The 22459-nt window shown below is 49.9% G+C and overlaps 1 protein-coding gene across 2 annotated transcripts; it reads left to right on the top strand.

The window, feature by feature from the left end:
- The first annotated feature begins 828 nt into the window (after positions 1-828).
- On the top strand, positions 829-22292 carry PINK1 (PTEN induced kinase 1). 2 transcript variants are annotated; one of them, XR_013966760.1, is made up of 9 exons: positions 830-1307; positions 11507-11785; positions 13624-13724; positions 17245-17427; positions 17924-18087; positions 19035-19162; positions 19726-19962; positions 20852-21170; positions 21347-22292. XR_013966760.1 is itself a non-coding variant. In XM_080802393.1 (8 exons), the coding sequence occupies exons 1-8, from the start codon at positions 912-914 to the stop codon at positions 21107-21109; spliced, it is 1746 nt and encodes a 581-aa protein (XP_080658519.1). In that variant the 5' UTR covers positions 829-911; the 3' UTR covers positions 21110-22291. The 2 variants fall into 2 exon arrangements, 1 of the variants encoding a protein (XP_080658519.1); XM_080802393.1 differs by having other exon boundaries at positions 829-1307; positions 20852-22291.
- The last annotated feature ends 167 nt before the right edge of the window (positions 22293-22459 follow it).

Raw genomic sequence — 22459 nt, 5'->3', positions numbered from 1 at the left:
CTGCTTGCTGGGAGGCCTGCTTCCTCCTCTCTCTCTGTCTGCCTCTCTGCCTACTTGTGATCTCTCTCCATCAAATAAATAAAATCTCAAAAAAAAAAAAAAGATTTTATTTGAGAGTGAGAGAGAGCATGAGTGCAGAGGGAGAGGGAGAAGCAGACTCCCCACTGAGCAGGGAGCTCAAGTTGGGGTTCCATCCCATGGCTCTGAGCTTATGACCTGAGCCCAACGGCAGATGCTCAACCAACTGAGCCACTCAGTTACCCCCAGAAGGGCCAGTCCTAACCTGGAGCCCACCTAAAGTCAACTAAGCAGGCTCCCGAAGTCATTCATACAGGACGAGTCTCACAAACAACATTCTTTAGCCTGCCTGTGTGGGTGCAGGTCAGGGTGGTCCGTTATGCAGGACAAATCACAGAAACCTCCATCCATATACGGCAGTGGGCAAGGCTCAACAATCAGGGCAACGTGAACTTTCATCTCAGCTCTGACTGACACCGCATGTGACAACAGACTGTCACCCCCCGCTTTCCATGCCTCAGTTTCCTTATCCATAAAAATGGCATCCTGTGCGAAAATGAAATGAATTAACAGATGTAAAGAGTCTGGCGCGGCGGGCGATGGTCCATCAATATCCGTTTCCTTTCTCAATTTCTCGATTTCGCCCAGGAGCGAGATGTTCACACTCAAAACTCTTAAACCCTCCACGCTGCGTTCAAAGTGCACAAGCGAGAAAGCACCCGCCACGCAGGTACGCGCACGGCGCCCCCTCGCGCCCAGCCGGGGAACCGCCGGAGCGGAGGCCCCGCCCCCCGGCGCCCGCGCCTGCGCAGAGGCACGGCCCCAAGTTTGTTGTGGTGCCGAGCGTCCCGGACGCCTGAGCGGGCTGGAGGGAACCGGGTCGCGGTGCCACCATGGCGGTGCGACAGGCGCTGGGCCGGGGCCTGCAGCTGGGTCGAGCGCTGCTGCTGCGCTTCACCGCCAAGCCTGGTCCGGGGTACGTCTGGGGGCGGCCCGAGCGGCCGGGCCCCGCGGCGGGCTGGGGTCGCGGAGAACGCCCCGGCCAGACCGCGGGACCCGGCGCGGAGTCGCGCAGGCTCGGGCTTGGGCTTCCCGACCGCTACCGCTTCTTCCGGCAGTCGGTGGCCGGGCTGGCGGCGCGGCTCCAGCGGCAGTTCGCGGTGCGGGCCCGGGGCGGCGCGGGCCCTTGCGGCCGGGCCGTCTTTCTGGCTTTTGGGCTGGGCCTGGGCCTCATCGAGGAGAAGCAAGCGGAGGGCCGGCGAGCGGTGTCGGCCTGTCAGGAGATCCAGGTGAGCGGCGGCCCGGGGCGGGGCCGGGCGGGGCTAGTGGGGGGGGGGCGGGGGCGGGGCTGGGAGTCACCTGCTGCCTGGGACCACGGGACCAAGCTCTTCCTCTGGCCCAGGTGGAAATGCGTTGGACGTGAGCAGTTGAGGTTCATTTGCCGTGGTACTGCTCTCCTGGTTTGGGGCCCGCACCTCCCATGTTCCCTTCCTCAAACGGCATGTTCTGGAAGTCATGCTGCTAATTTTAGTGCCCGCTGCAGCATGGCTGACGGCTTTGTGTAAGTTTTCTAAAATGTAATGACAGTTAAGTCATAATACTTCTTTTCCTGAGGTAGTTGTCATCCCCAGTTTATGGATGAGGAAAAGTACTCAGAGAGGTAAACTAATTTTCTCGAAGCCGCACAGCTATTAGCAGTGCCCAGTCTGGCTCTGCAAAGCCTGTGCCTTTAACCTGAGCCTCCACAGTTCAGCCAATTAGTGACATAGCTGAAGCCAAAGTAAAAACTATGAACAGCCGTAGCAAATATAAGGCCTAACAGTTTTTAGTACATCTGTATGAAGTTACCAGGAGTCACTGGGTATGGGGGAGGGGAGGCTTTGTAAATGCCTAAAACAGCTCAAAGACCTGTTTCTGCTGAACCAAAATATGTATTAGGCTTGTCCAGACAAACAGAACCAATAGCATGTGTTTATTTATTTATTTATTTATTTTTAAGATTCATTTTAAGGAATGGGCTCTGCAGTTGTGGAGGCTGGCAAATCCAAAATCTGTTGGGTAGTCCCGCAGGCTGGAGACCCAGGAAAAGCCATTCTTGTGGTTCAGGTCTGAAGGCCATCTGCTGGCTGAATTCCCATTTCTTCCAGGGAGGTCAGTGTTCTGGGGTCTGAAACCGCTCATGGAGTTAGCAGAGGGCCTGGGTTGTACAGCGTAAGGCTGAGGTCAGGGAAGATGGGGTGACTTGCCCAAGGACACAGCTCGTTAAGGACTGGGCAGTGTCTCCCATGTTCCCTGGTTTCCAGCCCTTGTTCCAGTTCTTACTCATCACCAGAGTGTCTCATGTTTGAGCTCTGGCCAGTCTGGGTGGCAGGTGACATCTGGTCTAGTCCCCAGCTGCTGTCCTTGTCAGCAGTAGATGTAGCTGTGGAAAACAGTATGGCAGTTCCCCCAAAATTAAAAATAGAATTATCATTTGACCCAGGAGTTCCACTTTTGGTTATATGCCCCCAAAGAACTGAAAGCAGGGGCATGAGCAGATGTTTCTAGACCCATGTTCATAGCAGCATTATTCACAATAGTCAGAAGAATCCAGATGTCCATGGGCGGATGAATGGGTAAACGAAGTGTGGTATCTACATACAGTGGAGTATTATTCAGCCTTGAGGTCCTGACACATGCTACAACATAGATGAAATTTGAGGACATTATGCTAAGTAAAATAAGCCAGTCATGAGAGGAGAGAGATTGTATGATTTCACTTACCTGAGGTCCTTATAGTCAGGTTCACAGAACAGAAAGTAGAATGGTGGCTACCAGGCACTGGAGGGAGGAGGGAGTGGGCAGTTAGTGTTTAATGTGTACGGAGTTTCAGTTTTGCCAGACGAAGATGGAGGTAGATGGTGGTAATTGGTTGCACAGCAGTGTGAATGTGCTTAAATAGGGGCATGGGTGGCTCAGTGGGTTAAGCCTCTGCCTTGGGCTCAGGTCATGATCTCAGGGTCCTGGGATCGAGCCCCACATCGGGCTCTCTGCTCAGCAGGGAGCCTGCTTCCCCCCTCTCTGTCTGCTTCTCTGCCTACTTGTGATCTCTCTCTCTCTCTCTCTCTCTCTCTCTCTCTGTGTCAAATTAAAATAAAAATCTTTTTTTTTAAAGATTTATTTATTTGACAGGCAGAGATCACAAGTAGGCAGAGAGGCAGGCAGAGAGCAAGGAGGAAGCAGGCTCCCCACTGAGCAGAAAGCCTGATTCGGGACTCGATCCCAGGACCCTGGGATCATGACCTGAGCCAAAGGCAGAGGCTTTAACCCACTGAGCCACCCAGGTGCCCCAAATTAAAATAAAAATCTTAATTAAAAATTTTTTTTAAAAAATGACTTAAATAGTCCATTTTATGTTATGTATATTTTAACACAATTCGTAAAAATAATTTTAAACCCTGCATGTGAATGTTCATAGCAGCAATATTCATAATAGCAAAATATTAAAAACAACCCAAACATCCTTCAGCAGGTGAATTGTTAAACTGTGGTACATCTGTACATAAATATTAAGCAATAACCAAGAATCAACAATTGATACAGGTAACAACTAAATTAACCTCAAGGGTATTAGGCCTAGTGAGAAAAGTCAGTCCCCAAAGGGTACATACTATATGATCCCATTTCTGTAACATTCTTAAAATGAGAAAACTGTAGAGATGGGGAACAGATGAGTGTTGCCAGAGGACAGGGGTGGGTTAGGGGTAGTGCGATGCAGAGGTAGCATGAAGGAGTTCTTCTGCAGTGATGGCACAGTTCTGGATCTTGATTGTGGTGGTGATTACACAAATCTGTACATGGGATCCGTTTGCGTAGAGCTGGCAGTCCTAGCAAGATGGCGGCGCCCAGGGCAGGATCGGAGCAGGCTAAGAGAGGACTGGGGGGAGGTCGAAGGAAGAGTTCGGGGACTTTAAGAGTCCCTGAAGCTGGTGGCCCTGGTCTGGAATGGGGGTACCAGCGGCATCCATGGCCTGGGCAGGGCAGTGGCCCCAGAGGGTAATCAGAAGAAGGGGAGGTCCCTGCTCCAGTTCCTGGCTGACCACTTCTATAATGTGGTCGCTCTTGACAGTGCCTGCTCTGAAAGCAGGTGTCGAAGGTGCACCAGAAAAATCAACCTTCACCTACACCAAGGGGCGATACTTCGGGGGTGCCTGTGACATCCTGAAGCAGGGAGGTGCAGTCAAGTTTCAGGGCAAGGAGTGGATATGGTCAAATGAACATGGTTACTTCTCTCTTGAGTTCTTGAAGTTCCAGATGGTGCCCCTAGAGGCTGTTGTCGATGTCAGCAGCTGTGTTGCCAACTACCAAGGCCTGGACAGCCTCTGAACCTCCGCAGGCTGGACGTCCCAGACCTCCCTGCTGTGGCCAACCTGGCCCTCACTTAGACCTTGTTGGAAGAGATGCTGTCCATCTGCGAGGTTCTGTGGATGACTGGGCTCAGGGCCTCAAGCTGGGCCAGAGGAGCTGTCTCAGGACACAGTCAGCCCCATCCCTGCCTGGCCCTCGGCCCCCCTCCATCAAGCTGGATCTCGGCCGGGCTCTGCAGACAGTTCTCCATACTTCTGGCTTCCATCTGGGTTCACTCAGCGTGGAGGTTGGAGTGGGCTGAGGGATGTGGCCTGGCGGGTCAGAGGGCAGAGCATGAGGTTGGGGTATTTATTCCCCACCTCAGGGGCTGTGGCTGTGCTGAAAGGTCACAGCTCCTGTCATCCTGTTGGGCAGCTCTTCTCGCACGCTTCACTCCTGGGTTCCACTTCCTGCCTCTTCAGGCCTGGAGGATGTAGACAGCACCAGGGAGCTGCACTCCCCGTGGTTTCCCAACCCTGCCCACCACCATGTCCAGAAACTCTGCTCTTTTGTCCAGAGACTTTTCTCAAAGTGTCCTTATTTGAGTGTGCTGCTGTTTCCTGCCGGGACCCTGACTGATACACAGGGGCTCCTGGCACATTTCCGGGCTGGTTCTTCCCTGCATGAAACTGCTCAGCTCACCGCATGCTGCAGCATCCCTGCACTACAGTCGCTGAACTCCGGCAGTGCCCTGAGTCCCACAGTGTTCCCCCTTACCAGTTTATTGACTCAGCTCCAAATTCAGCTTTCTTGTTTGCTCTGTGAAAATGGACCTGGGCCTTTGAAATGTTTTCCTTTGCTAAGTGACAGGGTAAGATTTGTCAGGAGAGGGTCCAGGAGAGATTGCAGGAGGAAGGGCTTTCGCTTCCTGGTTCCCCACCTATCTGCTTGCTCTGTGGGCTCCTGGGCACCTGCATGGCCTGCGGCCTCCCCAGCATGTGGCTCTCGAAGTGCCTGCCGGGTGGTCGGCAGCTCCCCCCACCCCACACCGCCTCCCTGCAAATGACTCTCCACCGCACCCTAGAAGGGGGATTTCCAGTCAATGCCAAGGCACCTTACCAGTGAATCTCTTGTTATTTCTGTTTGCTGTTAAAGTCAATTAATTATTTTTTTAAAAAATATTTATTTGAGAGAGAAAGAGGGTGTACACAAGCGGGGGAGCGGCAGGCAGAGGGAGAAGCAGGCTCCCCTGCTGAGCAAGGAGCCCAGGACCCTGGGATCATGACCCAAGCAAAGGCAGATGTTTAACCAACTAAACCACCCAGGCGCCCCCCAGTTAATTCTTTATATTAAATGTCACATTTTTAAAAAAAAAAAAAGTTGCAAAGAGCTACGCACACACACGAATGAATGCAGGTTTTAAAAGATGGTGAAAACTTAAGTAAGGTCTGTAGTCTAGTTGATAGTAGTGTACCAATTCACTCTCCTGGTTTTGATATTGAATTGCAGCTTTATAAGATGACACCATGGAAGGAAACTGGGCGAAGGGACACAGGACACTTTGTGCAGATTTTTTTTTTTTTTTGCAACTTCTTGTGAGTCTAAATTATTTCAAAATTAAAACTTAAAAAATAGGGGCATCCTGGGTGGCTCAGTGGTTTAAGCCTCTGCCTTTGGCTCAGGTCATGATCTAAGGGTCCTGGGATCGAGCCCCGAATCAGGCTCTCTGCTCAGCTTCCCCCTCTCTCTCTGCCTGCCTCTCTGCCTACTTGTGATATCTCTGTGACAAATGAATAAATAAAATCTTTTAAAAATATATGTCTCATTCTCAAAGCCATGGTTGATAAAGGATTACTGTACAGAACACTGCTTCTGCTCCATGGAGTTTAAAAACTATTTGGCAAGGCAAGGTAGACTCTCTTTTTTTTTTTCTTAAGTTAAAATTTCTCCCACAAGGTGTATTAGCTTATAGGTACCCAGTGCTGTAGGAATCCTCCAGGTCAGGTTGCTGTGGGCTGGGCTGTCCGGTCTGGTTCTAGAGGAGGGAGGAGCTTCAGGTGGGACTTGGATGAGTAGGGGTGGGCCAGGCCGAACCACTTCACAGAAACAGGTTTGGAGAGAGGCGCATGAAGGTGAGTACAGGCAGTGCACAGTAGAGCCCAGTGAGCTTCCACAAATAGGAAGCACTAGGCCAAGGTACTGAAAAAAAGGTGTTTGAGCGGATGAGTGACCTGTGAACGTGAGCTGGTAACCAAAGGATTAATGGCACTAATAAGCACAGCTGCAGTTTTTACCCAGGCTTTCTCCACTTGCTGTGAAGTACCCCTGACTCTCCTCCCCCAGGGAGGCAGATTTGAGCCTTCTCCCCACTTCCCACCGCCCCCACCTTACTTGGTGGCCTCTCAAAAAAAAAAAAAAACAAACAAACAAACAAAAAAAACCCCTTACCTTGCTGTCTCAGTGATTTTGCTGCGAGTCAGCAGGAGTTATACCCCGGCTACCGTGGCTAGTGTGGGGAATGCGGTGACCTAGGCTCTTTGTCCTAGGGACTGTCCCCAGAGTCGCACCCCCACTGGGCACTGCCAGCCGTAGGCACCTAATTGAACTCTTGCAGCAAGGAAGCAGTTTTTGATTTCAGTTTGGACACGTGTCTCTAAGTGAGTATTTCGTGTACAAGGCCATGTGAGCTTATCTCCTCTTCCTGGTGGGTTGCCTCCAGCTCGGGGACTGCTGTGGATCTCTGAGCCACAGCCTGCTCGTCTGAGAGTTGACTAGGGAGCCCTTCCGTTCAGTGGGTAAAGCCCCAGCTTTGGAGGAGGAACCCATACTCACAGAGGCACTCATGACTCCATTTGGTTTCTCTGTTGATGCAGGTTTTGGTATCTTTGGACAACACCAGCCATGTTCTAATTGGAAAATGGAAAGTGAATTTGATTCCCCAGTGCAGCCCAAACTTGGGCAGTCTTTGTTTTGCAACACTGCTTATCATAATATTCATTAGACTGGAGAGAAATCCCCAATTAATGGAGCCATAAATCATATGTTTGGAAATTGGGCCTTTAAGATTTTGTTTGCATCTCATTTGTGTATTTGTTTGTCCATGTATGCACGTTGGAAATGTGAGATTTTTTTTTTTTCTCTACCTCTGGATGATGGTGCCAAAATTAATTTGTAGAAGAGCTCAATTTAGTTGGTGTAAAGGCAAGTGGTTGTAAGAGTTGGGCATTCTAGGGGTGCCTGGGTGGCTCATTTGGTTTAGCATCTGCTTTCAGCTCAGTTCAGATCTCGGGGTCCAGGAATGGAGCCCTGTATCAGTCTCCCTGCTCAGCGGGGAGTCTGCTTCTTCCTCTCCTTCTGTGCTCTCTCTCTCTCTCTCAATTAAATAAAATCTTTAAAAAAAAAAAAAAGAATTGGACATTCTGATACCAAGAAAAATACTTTCAAGTTCATGTGATCTGGGAAAACATTCAATATTAAAGATAATTTAAGGTTGTTGGCTTAATTACAATGGACATGTTTTTGAAGTTTCTAATAGTAGAGGTAGAACTTTTGTTCTGCATGTATTTACTGAAAGATAGGTTCGTGTTACAAAGTATTATGGATAATATAAACATAATTACTGAGAAGAAACATAGGTTTGTTTTTGGCTTCTTTTAGGAGAAACAACCCTGTATGCAAGGAAAGTGTGACTGATTGTTTAAAGAAGGAAAACTTAGGACAAAACCTGAACGTAAGAAGAAAAGTTGTAGAAGGTCTGTGAGAAGGGAATCTTTGGAAAGAAATTCTGTGCATGGTTGGGACCAAGATTATGGAGATTAGTCAAGAAGTTTATTCCGGAGTGATCGACAGCTGGGGAAAAGACAGACGGTTAAGAGAACAGAATCAGGCAAAGGTCGAGCAGTGACACAACATCAGCAGAAGCCTCAGCCCATTCTCTGAGGAGTTCCAAAAGCTGGATTACCATCCAGAATTGGATTTTATATACTCCTGTTGAACAGTCGTTGGTTGAGACCACCTGGGAAGAGGGCATGACCTCAGCAAGGCAGCTGTCTTCAGTCAGGGCCTTCTCTAGTGACCGCCGAGAGCTGAGGGCTATTGGCTACATTCCCACAACTGAAGGTCCTTCGTTCCTGCTGGGGGTTCTGGCCAGCACATCCCAGCACCCACCACAAAGGCGCAGATCCATGCAGCACCCCGGCTGGCTCTGTCTCAGTGTATGTCAACACGCCATGACAGGGAAGGACAGCAGAGGGACTGCATACATTTTTTAATTTTTATTTTTATTCTAACTTTTTTTAAGATTTTATTTATTTACTTGACAGAGATCACAAGTAGGTGGAGAGGCAGGCAGAGAGAGAGGAGGAAGCAGGCTCCCTGCTGAGCAGAGAGTCAGATGCGATGCCCGGCTTGATCCCAGGACCTGAGATCATGACCTGAGCTGAGGGCAGAGGCTTTAACCCACTGAGCCACCCAGGTGCCCTGGGACTGATACATTTTTAAAAAAAAAATTCATCTTGTTAGAATGAATGAGTTTTACTCTCAGAAGTACATCAATACAAGATTAGAATTTGGTTTTCCTATTAAAATGACCATTTTCTTAGTTATTGGTCTACTCTTAATAAGAAATTATAAACAAAGGCTTTTTTCTTTATCTTTAATCTTCCTAGAAGAAAAGTTTCCATGTTTTGTCTTCATTAGGTCTTTGATTACTTCACACTTGAGTCTTAATATTAAAAGAGCTAAGTTTTGCTCTATAGAGAGCTCTCTTTGCCTTTAGAATCTTATTGCCACCTTGGTTAAGTAGATAATTAAGTATTAAGTTTTGTAATGATCTGTAATCCTGTTTAGGCATGTGCTGTAAAACCTTATGATATTTTTGACCAAATTCCCAAGATTCCGCTTCTAAATGAAATCTTTTTTATTAATGAGGCTTGTTTGTTTGGCATCTTACGTGGAAAGCATTGTCAAACAAGTGGTGACAAACCTTAGATTATGTTATATGGATAAATGCGATAACTGTTCCAGAAATTATGCAAAATTTCCAAGGTTTTGATATGTCCTGGTATAATATCATCATTTGTTCTTTTTTTTTTTTTAAGATTTATTTATTTATTTGACAGACAGAGATCACAAGTGGGCAGAGAGGCAGGCAGAGAGAGAGGAGGAAGCAGGCTCCACGCTGAGCAGAGAGCCCAACTCAGGGCTCGATCCCAGGACCCTGGGACCATGACCCGAGCCGAAGGCAGAGGCTTTAACCCACTGAGCCACCCAGGCACCCCATTATCACTTACTCTAATTACTGAAGTGTTGTGTGTCACAGAAAAACCATGGCCATTTTTAGTCCTTTGTCATTTACAGTCATTGTTTTACTCTGATGCTGTTACAGATATGTTTCAGCTTCAAGGAGATTTGTGGAAAGGACTTTTCACAAGTACAGGTCTCTGATACCTTTAAGATCGTAAAACCAAACTGAGTAAGAATTTCAGGAACTAACAGGAAAACTGCATTCAAGCAGAACAAGAATTAGTAACATGGGACTGAATAAACTGAGGAAGATGATTACTCTTGTTTGAAATGTTGCTAGTTCTCTAATGTTTGCTTTTTCAGATTTAAGGAAACTGTTTTTCCTAAGCTGTTATGACTTGCAGAAATTTGGTAAAATATTCCTTTGTAGACAAATGTGAAACATTTATCTTTTTCCCCCCACCTGATTCCTCCAGATTCAGAAACTCTCCATGAGCATTTTTATGTATTCATGGCAATGTATTTATTTGCATAAGTTCAGTAAGAATCTGTTCTTATGATAGGACACGATTGGAATCATTGGTTATATTACCAAGGCTTTGGCTGGAATATCGTCTTTGAGGGTGACATGCATAGACTCCGATATGACCAGGCAGCTTTAAGGAACTAAGATTGACTTTATGGAGCCAATGAAGCCCCTTGGAAAAATCAGCCTAGTACCTTGCTTATAGGGTTCCCAGAAGCCTTACCAGGTGAATTAAGATCACTTCCTGCAGGTACAGGAACCTCGGGTTATTTTGGGGACCTCAAGAAGAGAGGAATTTACCCAAACCTATAGGTGTTGCAGGCAGAGTCTGATGGCAGATATTTGGCTTGGCTTCTTAGCCTTCAGAGACTATTAAAAGTTCTGAAATTCCTTATGAGAAGTTCTGGCAAAGCAGATTTTCTGTTTAAAAATAAAGCAAACCCTATATGGCCAATCACTGTTTATTCTTGCAGCACTTATGTAAATAAATAGGCCAAGGTTGTTAAGACTGGAGTCTTAATTTGGCTATCTTGGGTGGAAATGAGGGTGATTTTAGAAAGAGAAATCACACATTTGTGGAAGTTAAAGCAACTGTCTTTGGGTGTTTGTTGTTTGCCTCTAAAACTGGGCTGGATCCTAAATTCTGGTTTCCTCCAGTATCTGGTTATGATTCTCCAAACTAAGCTTTCCAATTTTCTCCCATTCCCTAAAGCTGCCCTTTCTTCTGAAGCCCTGCACACTGAAGCTGGACAGCTTGAGGTGGACTTCAGATGTTTTAGAATTATTAGAGCTGTTTTGGAACCCAAGGAGGCAGATACTGTCCGCTGCCAAGGACACCAGAAATGGGACTGCTTGATTGCCCGTGGGAATGATCAGGCAGATCAAGGTGCCAGGCTGGCGGCCCATGCAAAGACTCCAAAACCTTTTACGGAGGCTTTAGTGGTGGACACAGACTTAGCCAAACAGCAGCCCTAGATCTCCTCCGTAGGTCCGAGGAGAGCTGCCCGAGAATCATCCCGTAGCTGCCTGCACAGAGAGCTGTCTCTGTGATCAGAAGCCTCCAAGGTTGTGCGGGGAGCTTGACAGACAAGGCGTGCCAGCTGCAGCAGGGCAACGTTTTGACTTCTTGACTGATGCAGGTTCCGTGCTCAGCGGTCTCTGATTGCAGTGAAGGCACAGAATTTGAGAAAAAATTATTCTGAATGATGGGAGAGAAAGGGAACTTGGCCTAAGCCCAGGATGAGCAGTAAAACCCAGTTTGGCTGCGTTTTTATTAGCCCTTGGTCTTGTCAGTGAAGATCATGCCTGGCTCTGCCTCTCCCCTCCCCCACCACCCTTCATTTGGGCCTTAATAGACATCCTGGCTCATGGTGCGTGTGTTGTTCCTCACAGGCAATTTTTACCCAGAAAAACAAGCTGCTGCCTGACCCTCTGGACACCCGACGCTGGCAGGGCTTCCGGCTGGAGGAGTATCTGATAGGGCAGTCCATTGGCAAGGGTTGCAGTGCTGCTGTGTATGAAGCCACCATGCCTGTGTTGCCCCAGAGCCTGGAGGTGGTGAAGAGCGTCAGGCCTCTTCCAGGCAGAGACCCAGATGTCGTTCCACGAGAAGAGGAGCCAGCTTCAGCCCCTGCTTTTCCCTTGGCCATCAAGATGATGTGGAATATCTCGGTAAGGAGGGAGCCTTTCATCTCTGAATTGGGCATTTCTCAAAACACCAGGGGTACCTGGGTGGCTCAGTCAGTTAAGCGTCTGCCTTCTGCTCATCTGGGGTTGAGCCTCACATTGGGCTCCCTGCTCAGTGGGGGAGTCTGCTTCTCCCTTTGCTCCTCCCCTTGCTTGTGATCTCTCTCTCAAATAAATAAATTAAATCTTCAAAAAAAACAAAAAACAAACAAACAAAAACAAGCCCCAATCTTGGTGGACCTGCCAGTGCTTTTTCCCAGGAGGCAGGCAGGCGGGCTCTCCACAGCCCAGGTACCTGTATGGTTAGGCTTCCTTGCCCACTCATGCAAGAGTCGGAAGCACTCTCAGATTGTAATGTCTGCCAGTCACCTGAGGATCCGGTTAAAAGGCAGATTCTGGTCATCGGGCCTGGGGTGGAGCTGGGATTCTGCCTTTCTAACCAGTTCTCAGGTGATGCCCATGCTTCTGGTCTGGTCCACACACAGCAGCAGGTGCCTAAGCCCCTTGTTCCTCATGATCCAGTTTGCTGAATTTGGGTCTGCAGTTCCCACCATCCTCCCTCTCTCCCTCCCTTGACCTGCCTCACTGGAGAGGAGAGGCCACACTCCTGTCCTCCAGACTCCCCCTTCAACCTCCCCTCCAGATCAAAGGCTTGCTTGTCACCTCTCTGCTCTCAACTCTGGGACGACTCGAGGCTTAGAGAAACTAAGTGTTTTCCCTCCACAAAAACAAAGATTTCGTCTAGAGCAATTTATTTCTCTTCTTGCTATATATGTGGGTTTAGAAAATTAATCAAGGCCCGATGTTCTTTTTCCTGCCCAGAGCATCCACCCAAGCCTAAGCTGGGACACAGCTGTGGCAGCTCACGCTGGACACTGAAGAATTGAGTTTCTGGTTTTGATCTGGGGGATGAAGGTTATTAGACTCTTGCCTTTCCAAGCTAGGTGATTAGCTAACAGGTAGCCAAGGCCTTTGCCTGTGCAAAGCCAGGGTTAGCATCAAAGCTTCCAGATGCGCATACTGACTACTGCACTCACAAAAGCTAAATGACTTGACTCACTAGAGGGTTCCTGACTGGTTCTTGCTGTTATTCCCTTTTACTGAGGGGCTGGGAAAGCCTCAGCACAGCCTTATCCAGGGCAGGTTTGTCTGGCTCTGCCTGTCCGCTGAAGGCAGCCGGCAGGGGCGAGTCTTAGTGACCCAGTGGCCAGTTGGAGCCTGGGGGTGACCAGAGGCATTGATGGCAGGAAGAAAGTTCCCTCCCCCTATCTTGCCATCTCTTCCTACCCTGGGCACCTGAGTTGTCAAGAGTTTGAGGTGAGATGTTGAAACCCCCTGGGAGTTGGCACAGATGGCATCTCTGCCCTCTCTCTTCCTGGAGGGACTAGCTTGACTTGCTATTTCAGTGATTTTATCTTTTTTTTTTTTAAGATTTTATTTATTAGAGCATGAGCAGGGGGAGAGGCAGAGGAAGAGGGACAAGCAGACTCCCTGCTGAGCAGCACCCCACCCCACCCCACAGGGCTCAATCCCACAACCCTGAGAACATAACCTGAGCCACCCGGATACCCCCAGGGAGTTTATCCTAACTTGAATATCAAAAGCAATTCTGGGAGCACCTGACTGGTTCAGTCAGTGGAGCATGCAACTCTTGATCTTGGGGTTGTGAGTTCAAGCCCCACATGGGTGTAGAGATTACTTAAAAATAAAATCTTTTAAAAAAACCTCAAATAATTCTAGGCAGTAGCTGTCTAATCCAGATTGCATGGAGGACTTGGACATGCTCAGGTCTGTGTAACTCCAAATTCATGACTGTGTTCCAGGCGGGCTCCTCCAGTGAAGCCATCTTTAGTACCATGAGCCAGGAGCTAGTCCCAGCTAGTCGAGTGGCCTTGGGCGGGGAGTATGGAGCGGTCACGTACAGGTAAGCACTCGTCTGCCGACCAGACTGGCTGTGAGTTCTTAGCAAAATCCTCACCTGTGTCCTCAGAGCGGCGTCCGGCGGACGTGTAATAGATGGTAAGTGGTGTAGTTAATGGTGGCTTTGTAGTAGTTGGATGACTCGGCCTGGGGAAGAGTGCAGATCTTCCGACTCCAACTGTAGATGCAGATGGCTGGTTCACCCTGGAGCAGAGAGAGCAGGCCGTCCCAGAATGCCCAATTCAGAATGTTGGAAAATCGACCTGACTTCTGATTGTTAAGTAATGCCCAAGGGGAGCGCCACTCATCCCTACCGGCTGCTCTGTCCCTGACGCAGATAACCCTCATTCCAGTCTTGGCAATGCCAGGAGCTTTAAAAAAATGCGGCCTGGGGAACCTGGGTGGCTCAGTGGGTTAAAGCCTCTGCTTTCGGCTTGGGTCATGATCCCAGGGTCCTGGGATCGAGTCCCGCATCGGGCTCTCTGCTCAGCAGGGAGCCTGCTTCCTCCTCTCTCTCTGCCTGCCTCTCTGCCTACTTGTGATCTCTGTCTGTCAAATAAATAAAATATTTTTTTAAAAAAATGCGGCCTGTTCCCCAAGAGTTGTGTGTGTGGCAGAGGAACCAGACGAGTCGGGAGCAGAGGTCAGGGTAGGAAGTGCTAGAATCATGGATGCTCGGGTGCTGAGGGGAACCCATTCAGAAAGGCCTCTCGAAGGGACCATCAGTGCTGCCTTCTCCACAGAGGGAAGAGGGATGGGTGGCAGCCCGCGCTCCCAGCTCTGTGACAGGCAGTGTGCTCGTTTTCCTGCTTGCAGGCCCTGTGAAGAGCTGCGTCTCGGCTGCTTGTCAGAAGCAGGGGGCACAGACGCAGGGACTTGAGAAAGCAAGTGGAAAGCCCCTTCCGTGGTCGGGAAGACTCTCATGTGCCCAAGGGGCCATGTGGGCCAGCAGAAGCGGCTGCTTGGTGGGCTTGGTGTCCTTCTCTCCTTAGTCCTTTGTAGGGAAGGGCTGCTGCTTTTCCTCAGGTGGTTTTCCTCAGGCGGTTCTGTGCTCACTCCGGCCTGCTGACGTCTGCGGCCAAGGCTGCACAGTCCTCCCACCTGAAGTGCCCCCCGTCGGCCTCCGGTCCCTTACCCTGCTTTCTGTTTTTTCGTAGCATTTCTCACCGTCTGACCTTAAATCATAGACGTCTTTGTTCTGTCTCTCCCGTTGTACTGTGAGCCCTCTGAGGGCAGGACTTTTCTGTCCCTACAGCTCAGTAAATGTCCATCAAATGATTCCATGAATTTGACAGAAGGTCTGTTACCTAAGGTACCGATGATGTCAGTGACTCGGACCCTGAGAGCTCTCTGGGCGTGTTTCCGTCTACCCTCTCTGCCCATCTAGGGATGTCAGGCTCAGCCCTTGTAATCTGCTCCTCCTGCCGGTCCCACCTGATCTCTGATCTTGTCCCGTTTACACCCTGTGCTCCACCATACTGAATCCATACTGCCCTCGACGAACGTGCCAACTCCTCCATGCCCATCTTCTGTACAGTTAGCTCTCCTCGGGCTGCCCTCCCCACAGCCTCCTGTCCCACTCCGTGCGTCCATTCGAACACACCCACACGTACACATACCTCGCGCAGCCACTCTGCCCTTGGGCTCCCACGACAACTGGGCTGAGCTCTCCCACTGTGACATGGACAGCCTTGAGCCGTGATCCCGATTCTCCCACTAGCCCCAGTGGCCCCAGGCTAGGAACAACGCTTTAACTCCCTTGATTACTTACAGAGCTGCTCTCAGATGGACTCAGGAGAAAGCAGTAGGCTGCACGTGGACTGACTCCACAGCTCGGGAACTGAGGCCGATCTTAAGACAGGGGCGGGCATCTTGCTCCCTTAGTGTTGGCTTCATGTCTCTGGACTTCTGCTCCATTCTCTGCTTTCTGCCACCCCAGTGTCCTTATTTCCTTTTTAAAAATTATTTTAAGATTCTATTTATCTGTTTTTATCTATTTATCTATTATTTTAAGATTTTATCTATCTATCTCTATTGACAGAGAGCACAAGCTGGCAGAGAGGTGGGCAGGGGGGTGGGGCGGGGATGCAGGCTCCCCGCTGAGCAGAGAGCCTGATGCGGGGCTCAGTCCCAGGACCCTGGGATCATGACCTGAGCCGAAGGCACAGGCCCAACCCACTGAGCCACCCAGGTGCCCCCCAGTGTCCTTATTTCTTACCCCACGTTCTTCTGTGTCTGTGTGCCTTTGGTTTCTACATCTCTCTGGCTTCCCGTGGCCCCGGTCAAGCCTCATGGCATGCTTCACCTTCAGCTCCACTGCTGACTGCTTAGTTACTACCATGTTTTTTCACTAGTGCTCCTCAAAAAGAGAAATGAACTGGCCCTCATCCCTTTTCCCACCAACCATTTGTGTCTCGGATGTGACAGCAGGCTTCTTGCCCTGAAGCTAGGATCCCACCCAGTGAGAGTACTGGCTGTGGGGTGGGGCCCAGACCTAGCAGGCTGACTCACGCCATGCAGAACACAGCCACTGTGCTCCTCAGCAGGGCTGTGAGACTTTGGGGCTCCCTGAAGGGGACAGGTGGGCAGGCAGGTGACTTCACTATAAACTGCATCTGTGTCTGTTCATTCATTCAGCAAAGGTTTTGTGGGGTCTTTTAAAAGATTTATTTGAAGGGCGCCTGGGTGGCTCAGTGGGTTAAGGCCTCTGCCTTCGGCTCGGGTCGTGATCCCAGGGTCCTGGGATCAAGCCCCGCATTGGGCTCTCTGCTCGGCGAGGAGCCTGCTTCTCCCTCTCTCTCTGCCTGCCTCTCTGCCCACTTGTGATCTCTGTCTGTCAAATAAATAAATAAAATCTTTAATAAAATAAAAGATTTATTTATTAGAGAGAGAAGGCACGAAAGAGCAGGAGGAAGGGTAGAGGCAGAGGGAGAGGAAGAAGCAGACACCCCACTGAGCAGGGAGCCCGATGCGGGGCTCCATCCCAGAATCCCAGGATCATGACCTGAGCCGAAGGCAGATGCTTAACTGACTGAGCCACCCAGGTGCCCCTCAACAAAGGTTTGAGCTCATACTACACTTTAAGGGTTATGCCAGAATCTGCCACCAGAGATTCTAGGTCCTTTATATAAGCGTTAACCTTACAACTTAACGTTACTACCTTATTCCCTTTGGCAATGAGACTGAGCCCAGAGAAGGAACCTGGCCATAGGCTTACAGTAGCGGACCTGGAATTCAAACCATATAGTCATGATTCCAGTCTCTTAACCACCATATTCCACTGCGTGGGGATTGATGGATGGAGACGGATGGACCAGGGGAGTCATCAGATGTGACAAGTCATATTTATGGGTTTGTTTTTTCACTTTAACACCAGGTTCTGTACCCAACACACAGCAGATCTACAGTATATATTTGATAAATTAAAAAATGGGTGAATGTCAGTATTTATCATGGCATGATTATCTTTCCAACCGGTTTGTCTGATACTGGATTCCTATATTTGTCCCATTTGGCCAAAATAGAAGATCCAAGGGAGGTCCCAAGCAACTGGCCCCTCACCCCAACATCATCCGGGTCTTCCGTGCCTTCACCTCTTCTGTACCACTGCTGCCAGGCGCCCTGGTCGATTACCCCGATGTGCTGCCCCCACACCTTCACCCCGAAGGCCTGGGCCACGGGCGGACGCTCTTCCTTGTTATGAAGAAGTAAGTAGGAGCTAGTCGTGACTCTGTGCACCTGGAGCCCCCGTTGGCAAGGAGGGGGGCCCTCAACCATGCTGAGGACATAGTATCCCAGGAGGCGGGGTTCCTTTGGGGTGACCTTTCATGAAAATGGAGTCTCCTCTTCATTCAGAACCTAGTTCTCACCAGTGTTTTTAGTCCATTTGACCCTTGCCCCTCTCTATGGCTTGCCTTACCAGTTGTGTAAAACCAGTTCTCCTCCCTAACCCCCTACACCTCCTGGCATGGCTGTCACTGGCATGAGGAAGGAGCATCTGTTCCATTACTTCCGTCATGTGGGGCCCCAGCTCTCCCGCCCTGACTTCAGGGTAATGGGTGGTAACAGAATACTGCGGGGGGGGGGGGGGAAGAAGATCAAAAAACTCCAAGAAGAGGGAGGGCCATCATCCTAATAGTAAATAAGATGTTGGGGGGACCACTGATGTGCGACAGCCAGAGGCCCTGTCACCCTCTCCACCAGCTACCCCTGTACGCTGCGCCAGTACCTTCGTGAGCACACCCCAAGCCCCCGCCTCGCCACCGTGATGATCTTGCAGCTGTTGGAGGCCGTGGATCATCTGGTTCAACAGGGCGTTGCGCACAGAGACTTAAAATCTGACAACATCCTCGTGGAGTTGGATGCAGGTGGGTCCTGGCCCTACCCTCCCAGATCTCCAGGGGCACCAGACTTCGGCTCTGCAGACACTTAGGACCCTTCAGTCCTTTCGGGTTTTATGTCCTACTAGAAATTATGTCTTAATTTAGCTCTGTACCCAAGAGATGAGCAATCTCTCCTTCAAAATGGGGACTTTCTTCTCTTTGTGGGGCTTTTGGAATGATGGTTAATAGTCAGTCCCCCAGTTCCTTCTGTTGCCCACTTACGGAACAAAAACCTCAGTGGTGGAAGTTTTCTCGAAGAAAAGAGAGGTCGATTTAGCTCAGCAGAAAAAAGAATTTTCAGACAGTGGGAGCTGTCCGAATGTAAGCCCAGCTGCCTCTGGAAACAATGAGCTCCCAGCTCCCCACACAGGAAGCACCGAAGTGGAGGCTGGATGGCCACTTAACCTGTGAAGGACAGCCAGAGGTCGGGTAAATTTTGAGCTGGAAGACAAAGTAATGGGCCATTAAATTGCTAGAGGAACTAGCTTCTTGAAGGAAGTCTGTGTGAATCCTTTTACAAATAACTAAACCCCAACATACCCGTTTCTTAGGTTTGGACTTGGGGTTTCAAGTTCAGATCAAAGATCTTTGGGGCATCAGAGCTAAGCGCCATCTGCTGAGTAAACCGGGAGCAGCTCCTTCAGTCTTGGGACAGCTCCGATTACTTGATCAGTTACATTGAGCCCAACTTTAATCTAGTTCTTTGCTTGAGAGCTTTGGTTTCCCCGGAGACATCTTTGGGCTCCTGTAGCTGGCCTCCCGTTGAGCGCCCTAGTGAGTGGCCGCCCACCTGGGCCTCGCTGGCCAGCACTCCTGGGCTGATACCGCGTCCCTGTTAGCCCCTCACCCACGTCTTGGTGTCCGTGGTAGGGCTCCAAGGAAGGCCCCTCAGGAGAGAATCAGTCACTCACCTCTGCCTGGCCCCTCCCCAGATGGCTGCCCCTGGCTGGTAATCACAGACTTTGGTTGCTGCCTGGCTGACGAGCGCACCGGCCTGCAGCTGCCCTTCACCAGCTGGTATGTGGATCGGGGTGGAAACGGCTGCCTGATGGCTCCAGAGGTGAGTCTTGCGGAACATGTCCTGTGCTGTCAGCAGACGTCTCCATCTTGTTTCCACTGACTGGGAGGACGAGACTCGCTGCCTCATTACCTACCCGACACCTCTCTTTTCTGACTCTTAATTTGGCACAAGTCCCTTTCCCCTGTGTGTTAGTCTGGCCCTCCCTAATGTTTGCAGGAGATGTGTGTTTTGTCAGCATAAAGTAGGCAACCTAAGAAGATTCTTCTGGGTCTGAGCCACAACTCACTCAAATTCTGGGTTCCTTGGGACAGAGTTCAGATTAGCCCATGAGTCAGGTGCTATGTAGGTACGTGAGTGTATAGAAATGCCAGCAGCGGGGCGCCTGGGTGGCTCAGTGGGTTAAAGCCTCTGCCTTCGGCCCCCGTCATGATCTCAGGGTCCTGGGATTGAGCCCCACGTCAGGCTCACTGCTCAGCAGGGAGCCCGCTTCCCTCTCACTCTGCCTGACTCTCTGCCTACTTGTGATCTCTGTCGATCAAATAAATAAACTCTTAAAAAAAAAATACCGGCAGCGTGAAACTCACCCGTTGCTTTCCAAACAGGTGTCCACCGCCTGCCCTGGGCCCAAGGCTGTGATCGACTACAGCAAGGCTGATGCCTGGGCCGTTGGTGCACTCGCCTACGAAATCTTCGGGCTCTCCAATCCCTTTTATGGCCAGGGCGGGGCCCACCTTGAAAGCCGCAGTTACCAGGAGGCTCAGCTGCCCGCACTGCCAGAGTCTGTGCCTCTGGATGCAAGACAGCTGGTGAGGTCACTGCTCCAGCGAGAGGCCAACAAGGTGAGGCCGTCCCCAGGGTTTGCAGGGAGTGTGGAAGTTTATCTTCCAGAGTAAAGATCAGGTTTGGGCAAGACTAGAGTGACAGACAGCTCCTCTTAGAAAGATAAAGGCCCAAAAAAAAAAAAAAAAAAAAAAAGAAAGAAAGATAGATAAAGGCCAAGTACAGGAGAACAAACTTTTTAGTATTAACACGAGTAGGGGAGTCGGCCACCAAATGAGAATTCCAGCATCGCAACTCTTCTTGGCTTTAGTGGCTTAAGGTACTTAGAAGATATTTTTAAGGAATATTTAATGGAGTTGTAGTTTATACAACAGTTGACACCTAATGAGACAGATGAGAAGACCTCTCCCTGGAGCAGATCTGGACATTTTCGAGATCAATTAGGGAACTTAAAGGCTGGAATCTTTGAAGCCGTGATTGGGCACCGTCGGCCCAGTTCAGCTGGAGTGCCTCGTGGAAGGGCACAAAGGCGGACAGGGTTCAAGCTGCTGCTCGGCCACTTCCTCCCCCTGGGCGGCATGCTGTCAGGGCCACAGCCTGTGCTCACTGCTGCCAGTTACCGAGTGAGGAGAGGACCCCTCACTCCAGAGAGTGCTAGGACCCAGGCGGTTTGTGGGCCTTCCTTGTTGGGGCGGCTATTTCAACAATGCAGACTGCACAGGGTACGGGTATGCCCCTGGAAAAGCCTGGAGCAGGGGTAGAGAGCAGCCAGCAGGTGTCCGGTGAGTGAAGGGTATTCTAGGAAGCAGACACAAAGGGGTGAACAAGAATTTGGTTTTGGGGCCAGAGAAGGGAAGATCCTAAAATAAGAATTTGCTAACGTACCAGGTTGTGGGTCGAATGCTTTGCCAGTGATGTTCTAAGCTTCCGCTTCCCTGCCTGTTGCAGAGACCATCTGCCCGAGTAGCTGCTAACGTACTTCATTTAAGCCTCTGGGGTGAACATACTCTAGCCCTGAGGAATCTGAAACTAGACAAGATGATCGGCTGGCTCCTCCAGCAGTCGGCCGCCACCCTGCTGGCTGACCGGCGCACAGAGAAGAGCTGCGTGGAGACCAAGATGAAGATGTTATTTCTCGCCAACCTGGAGTACGAGGCGCTGTGCCGGGCAGCCCTGCTCCTCTGCTCCTGGAGAGCGGCCCTGTGAGGGCTCCGCTGTAGCTGGCGTATTACTAAAGAACTTAGCAACATCTGTGTGGTGCTGGTCTGTGAGTGCTGCGGGGCGGGGTGGGCTCCCAGGCACGAGGGTGGGTGGCACGTGGAGGATGGCGTGGCGAGGCTGGTCAGCACTAAAGAAGGCCTCTGGTTTGGCAAATGGAAGGAACAGCCGGCGGCAAAGTTCACGGTCTGCAGCCACTAACTCACCCTAGCTGTGCAATTTCAGGTGCATCGTGTAACCTGCGTGAGGTTCTCTCACCTGTGCTGGGAGAAACTGGACTAGAGCGGAGCTGGAGAAGCTGGCAGACTTTCCGCGGAGCGCCCGTGGTAAATACTGTGTCACGGCTGCTCCACTGTTGTTAGAGCACAAAAGCAGTCTGAAATGCGTAAATATACCGAGATTTGAATTCATGTGTCACTAAATACTCTCTTAAATTTGTTTCAACTATTTAAAAACGTGAAAACCACTTCTGGCTTGCAGGCCAAACTGGCCAAGACATCATTTGTCAACCCGTGGTCTAGATGAATCCAAGGGGCCAAACTCTAAAAAGAAATGATAATCACTAGGCCCTCTGTATATTAGTACTAACGATGTGGTAAGATCAGAGTACAGATCCACAGGAGTGAGTTCTCTGTAGCAGGTGAGGAGAGGGGCCGGTGTTAACTGTGGGCCAGAAGCCCTGCCTCCCTCACAGACCTCTGTGAAGTCCATGCCTGAGCAGATCTCTTGGGGTGGGGTGGGGGGTTCAGGCAAAGCAGGGGTTATGAGGACAGCATGGACTCCAGGAATGGATCCTGGCTGGTTTGAAAGTGGCAGCCAGGACCTCGGTCTGCATGTCTTCTGAGCTAAGGCAGAATTTGCCAGGTCAGTATATGTAGGCATCAAAATGAGAAAACAGCCAGCGAGGCTGGAAAGCTCGGGGCGTCTGAGGAAGCACTTCTGCTGAGCTCCTCCAGCTACTGACTCAAGTCTAACAGAGCTAGAAGCGATGATGGAATGGAAATTGAGAGTGTGTTGTTTAACCTGCTGATCTGCCTTTTGACTAGCATTTCTTACAGGAATTGTGAAGAATTAAATGCACATTTACAACCAAAGAACACATATTTGCTTTGAATTGAATATGTGGCTTTAAGAGTGATTCTTACACCCTAATAAAAGACAAGAAAATTCTGTGAGGAGAGATCAGCAATGGGGACGGGATTCCACATACAATTTTACACGTGCTTTTTAGAGATCCAACTACCATCTAAAGCAAGGTGAACATACACGTCAACTCGATAATCCTATTAGAAAGTCAAACACCTTGCTGTATTTAATTAACCATGTCCTCTCCCTCAG

The sequence above is a fragment of the Martes martes genome (assembly GCF_963455335.1).
Source record: "Martes martes genome assembly, chromosome: 4".
Classification (NCBI taxonomy): Eukaryota; Metazoa; Chordata; class Mammalia; order Carnivora; family Mustelidae; genus Martes; species Martes martes.
Note: the sequence above shows the minus strand (reverse complement) of the source record. Positions and strands in the feature narration are given on the sequence as shown.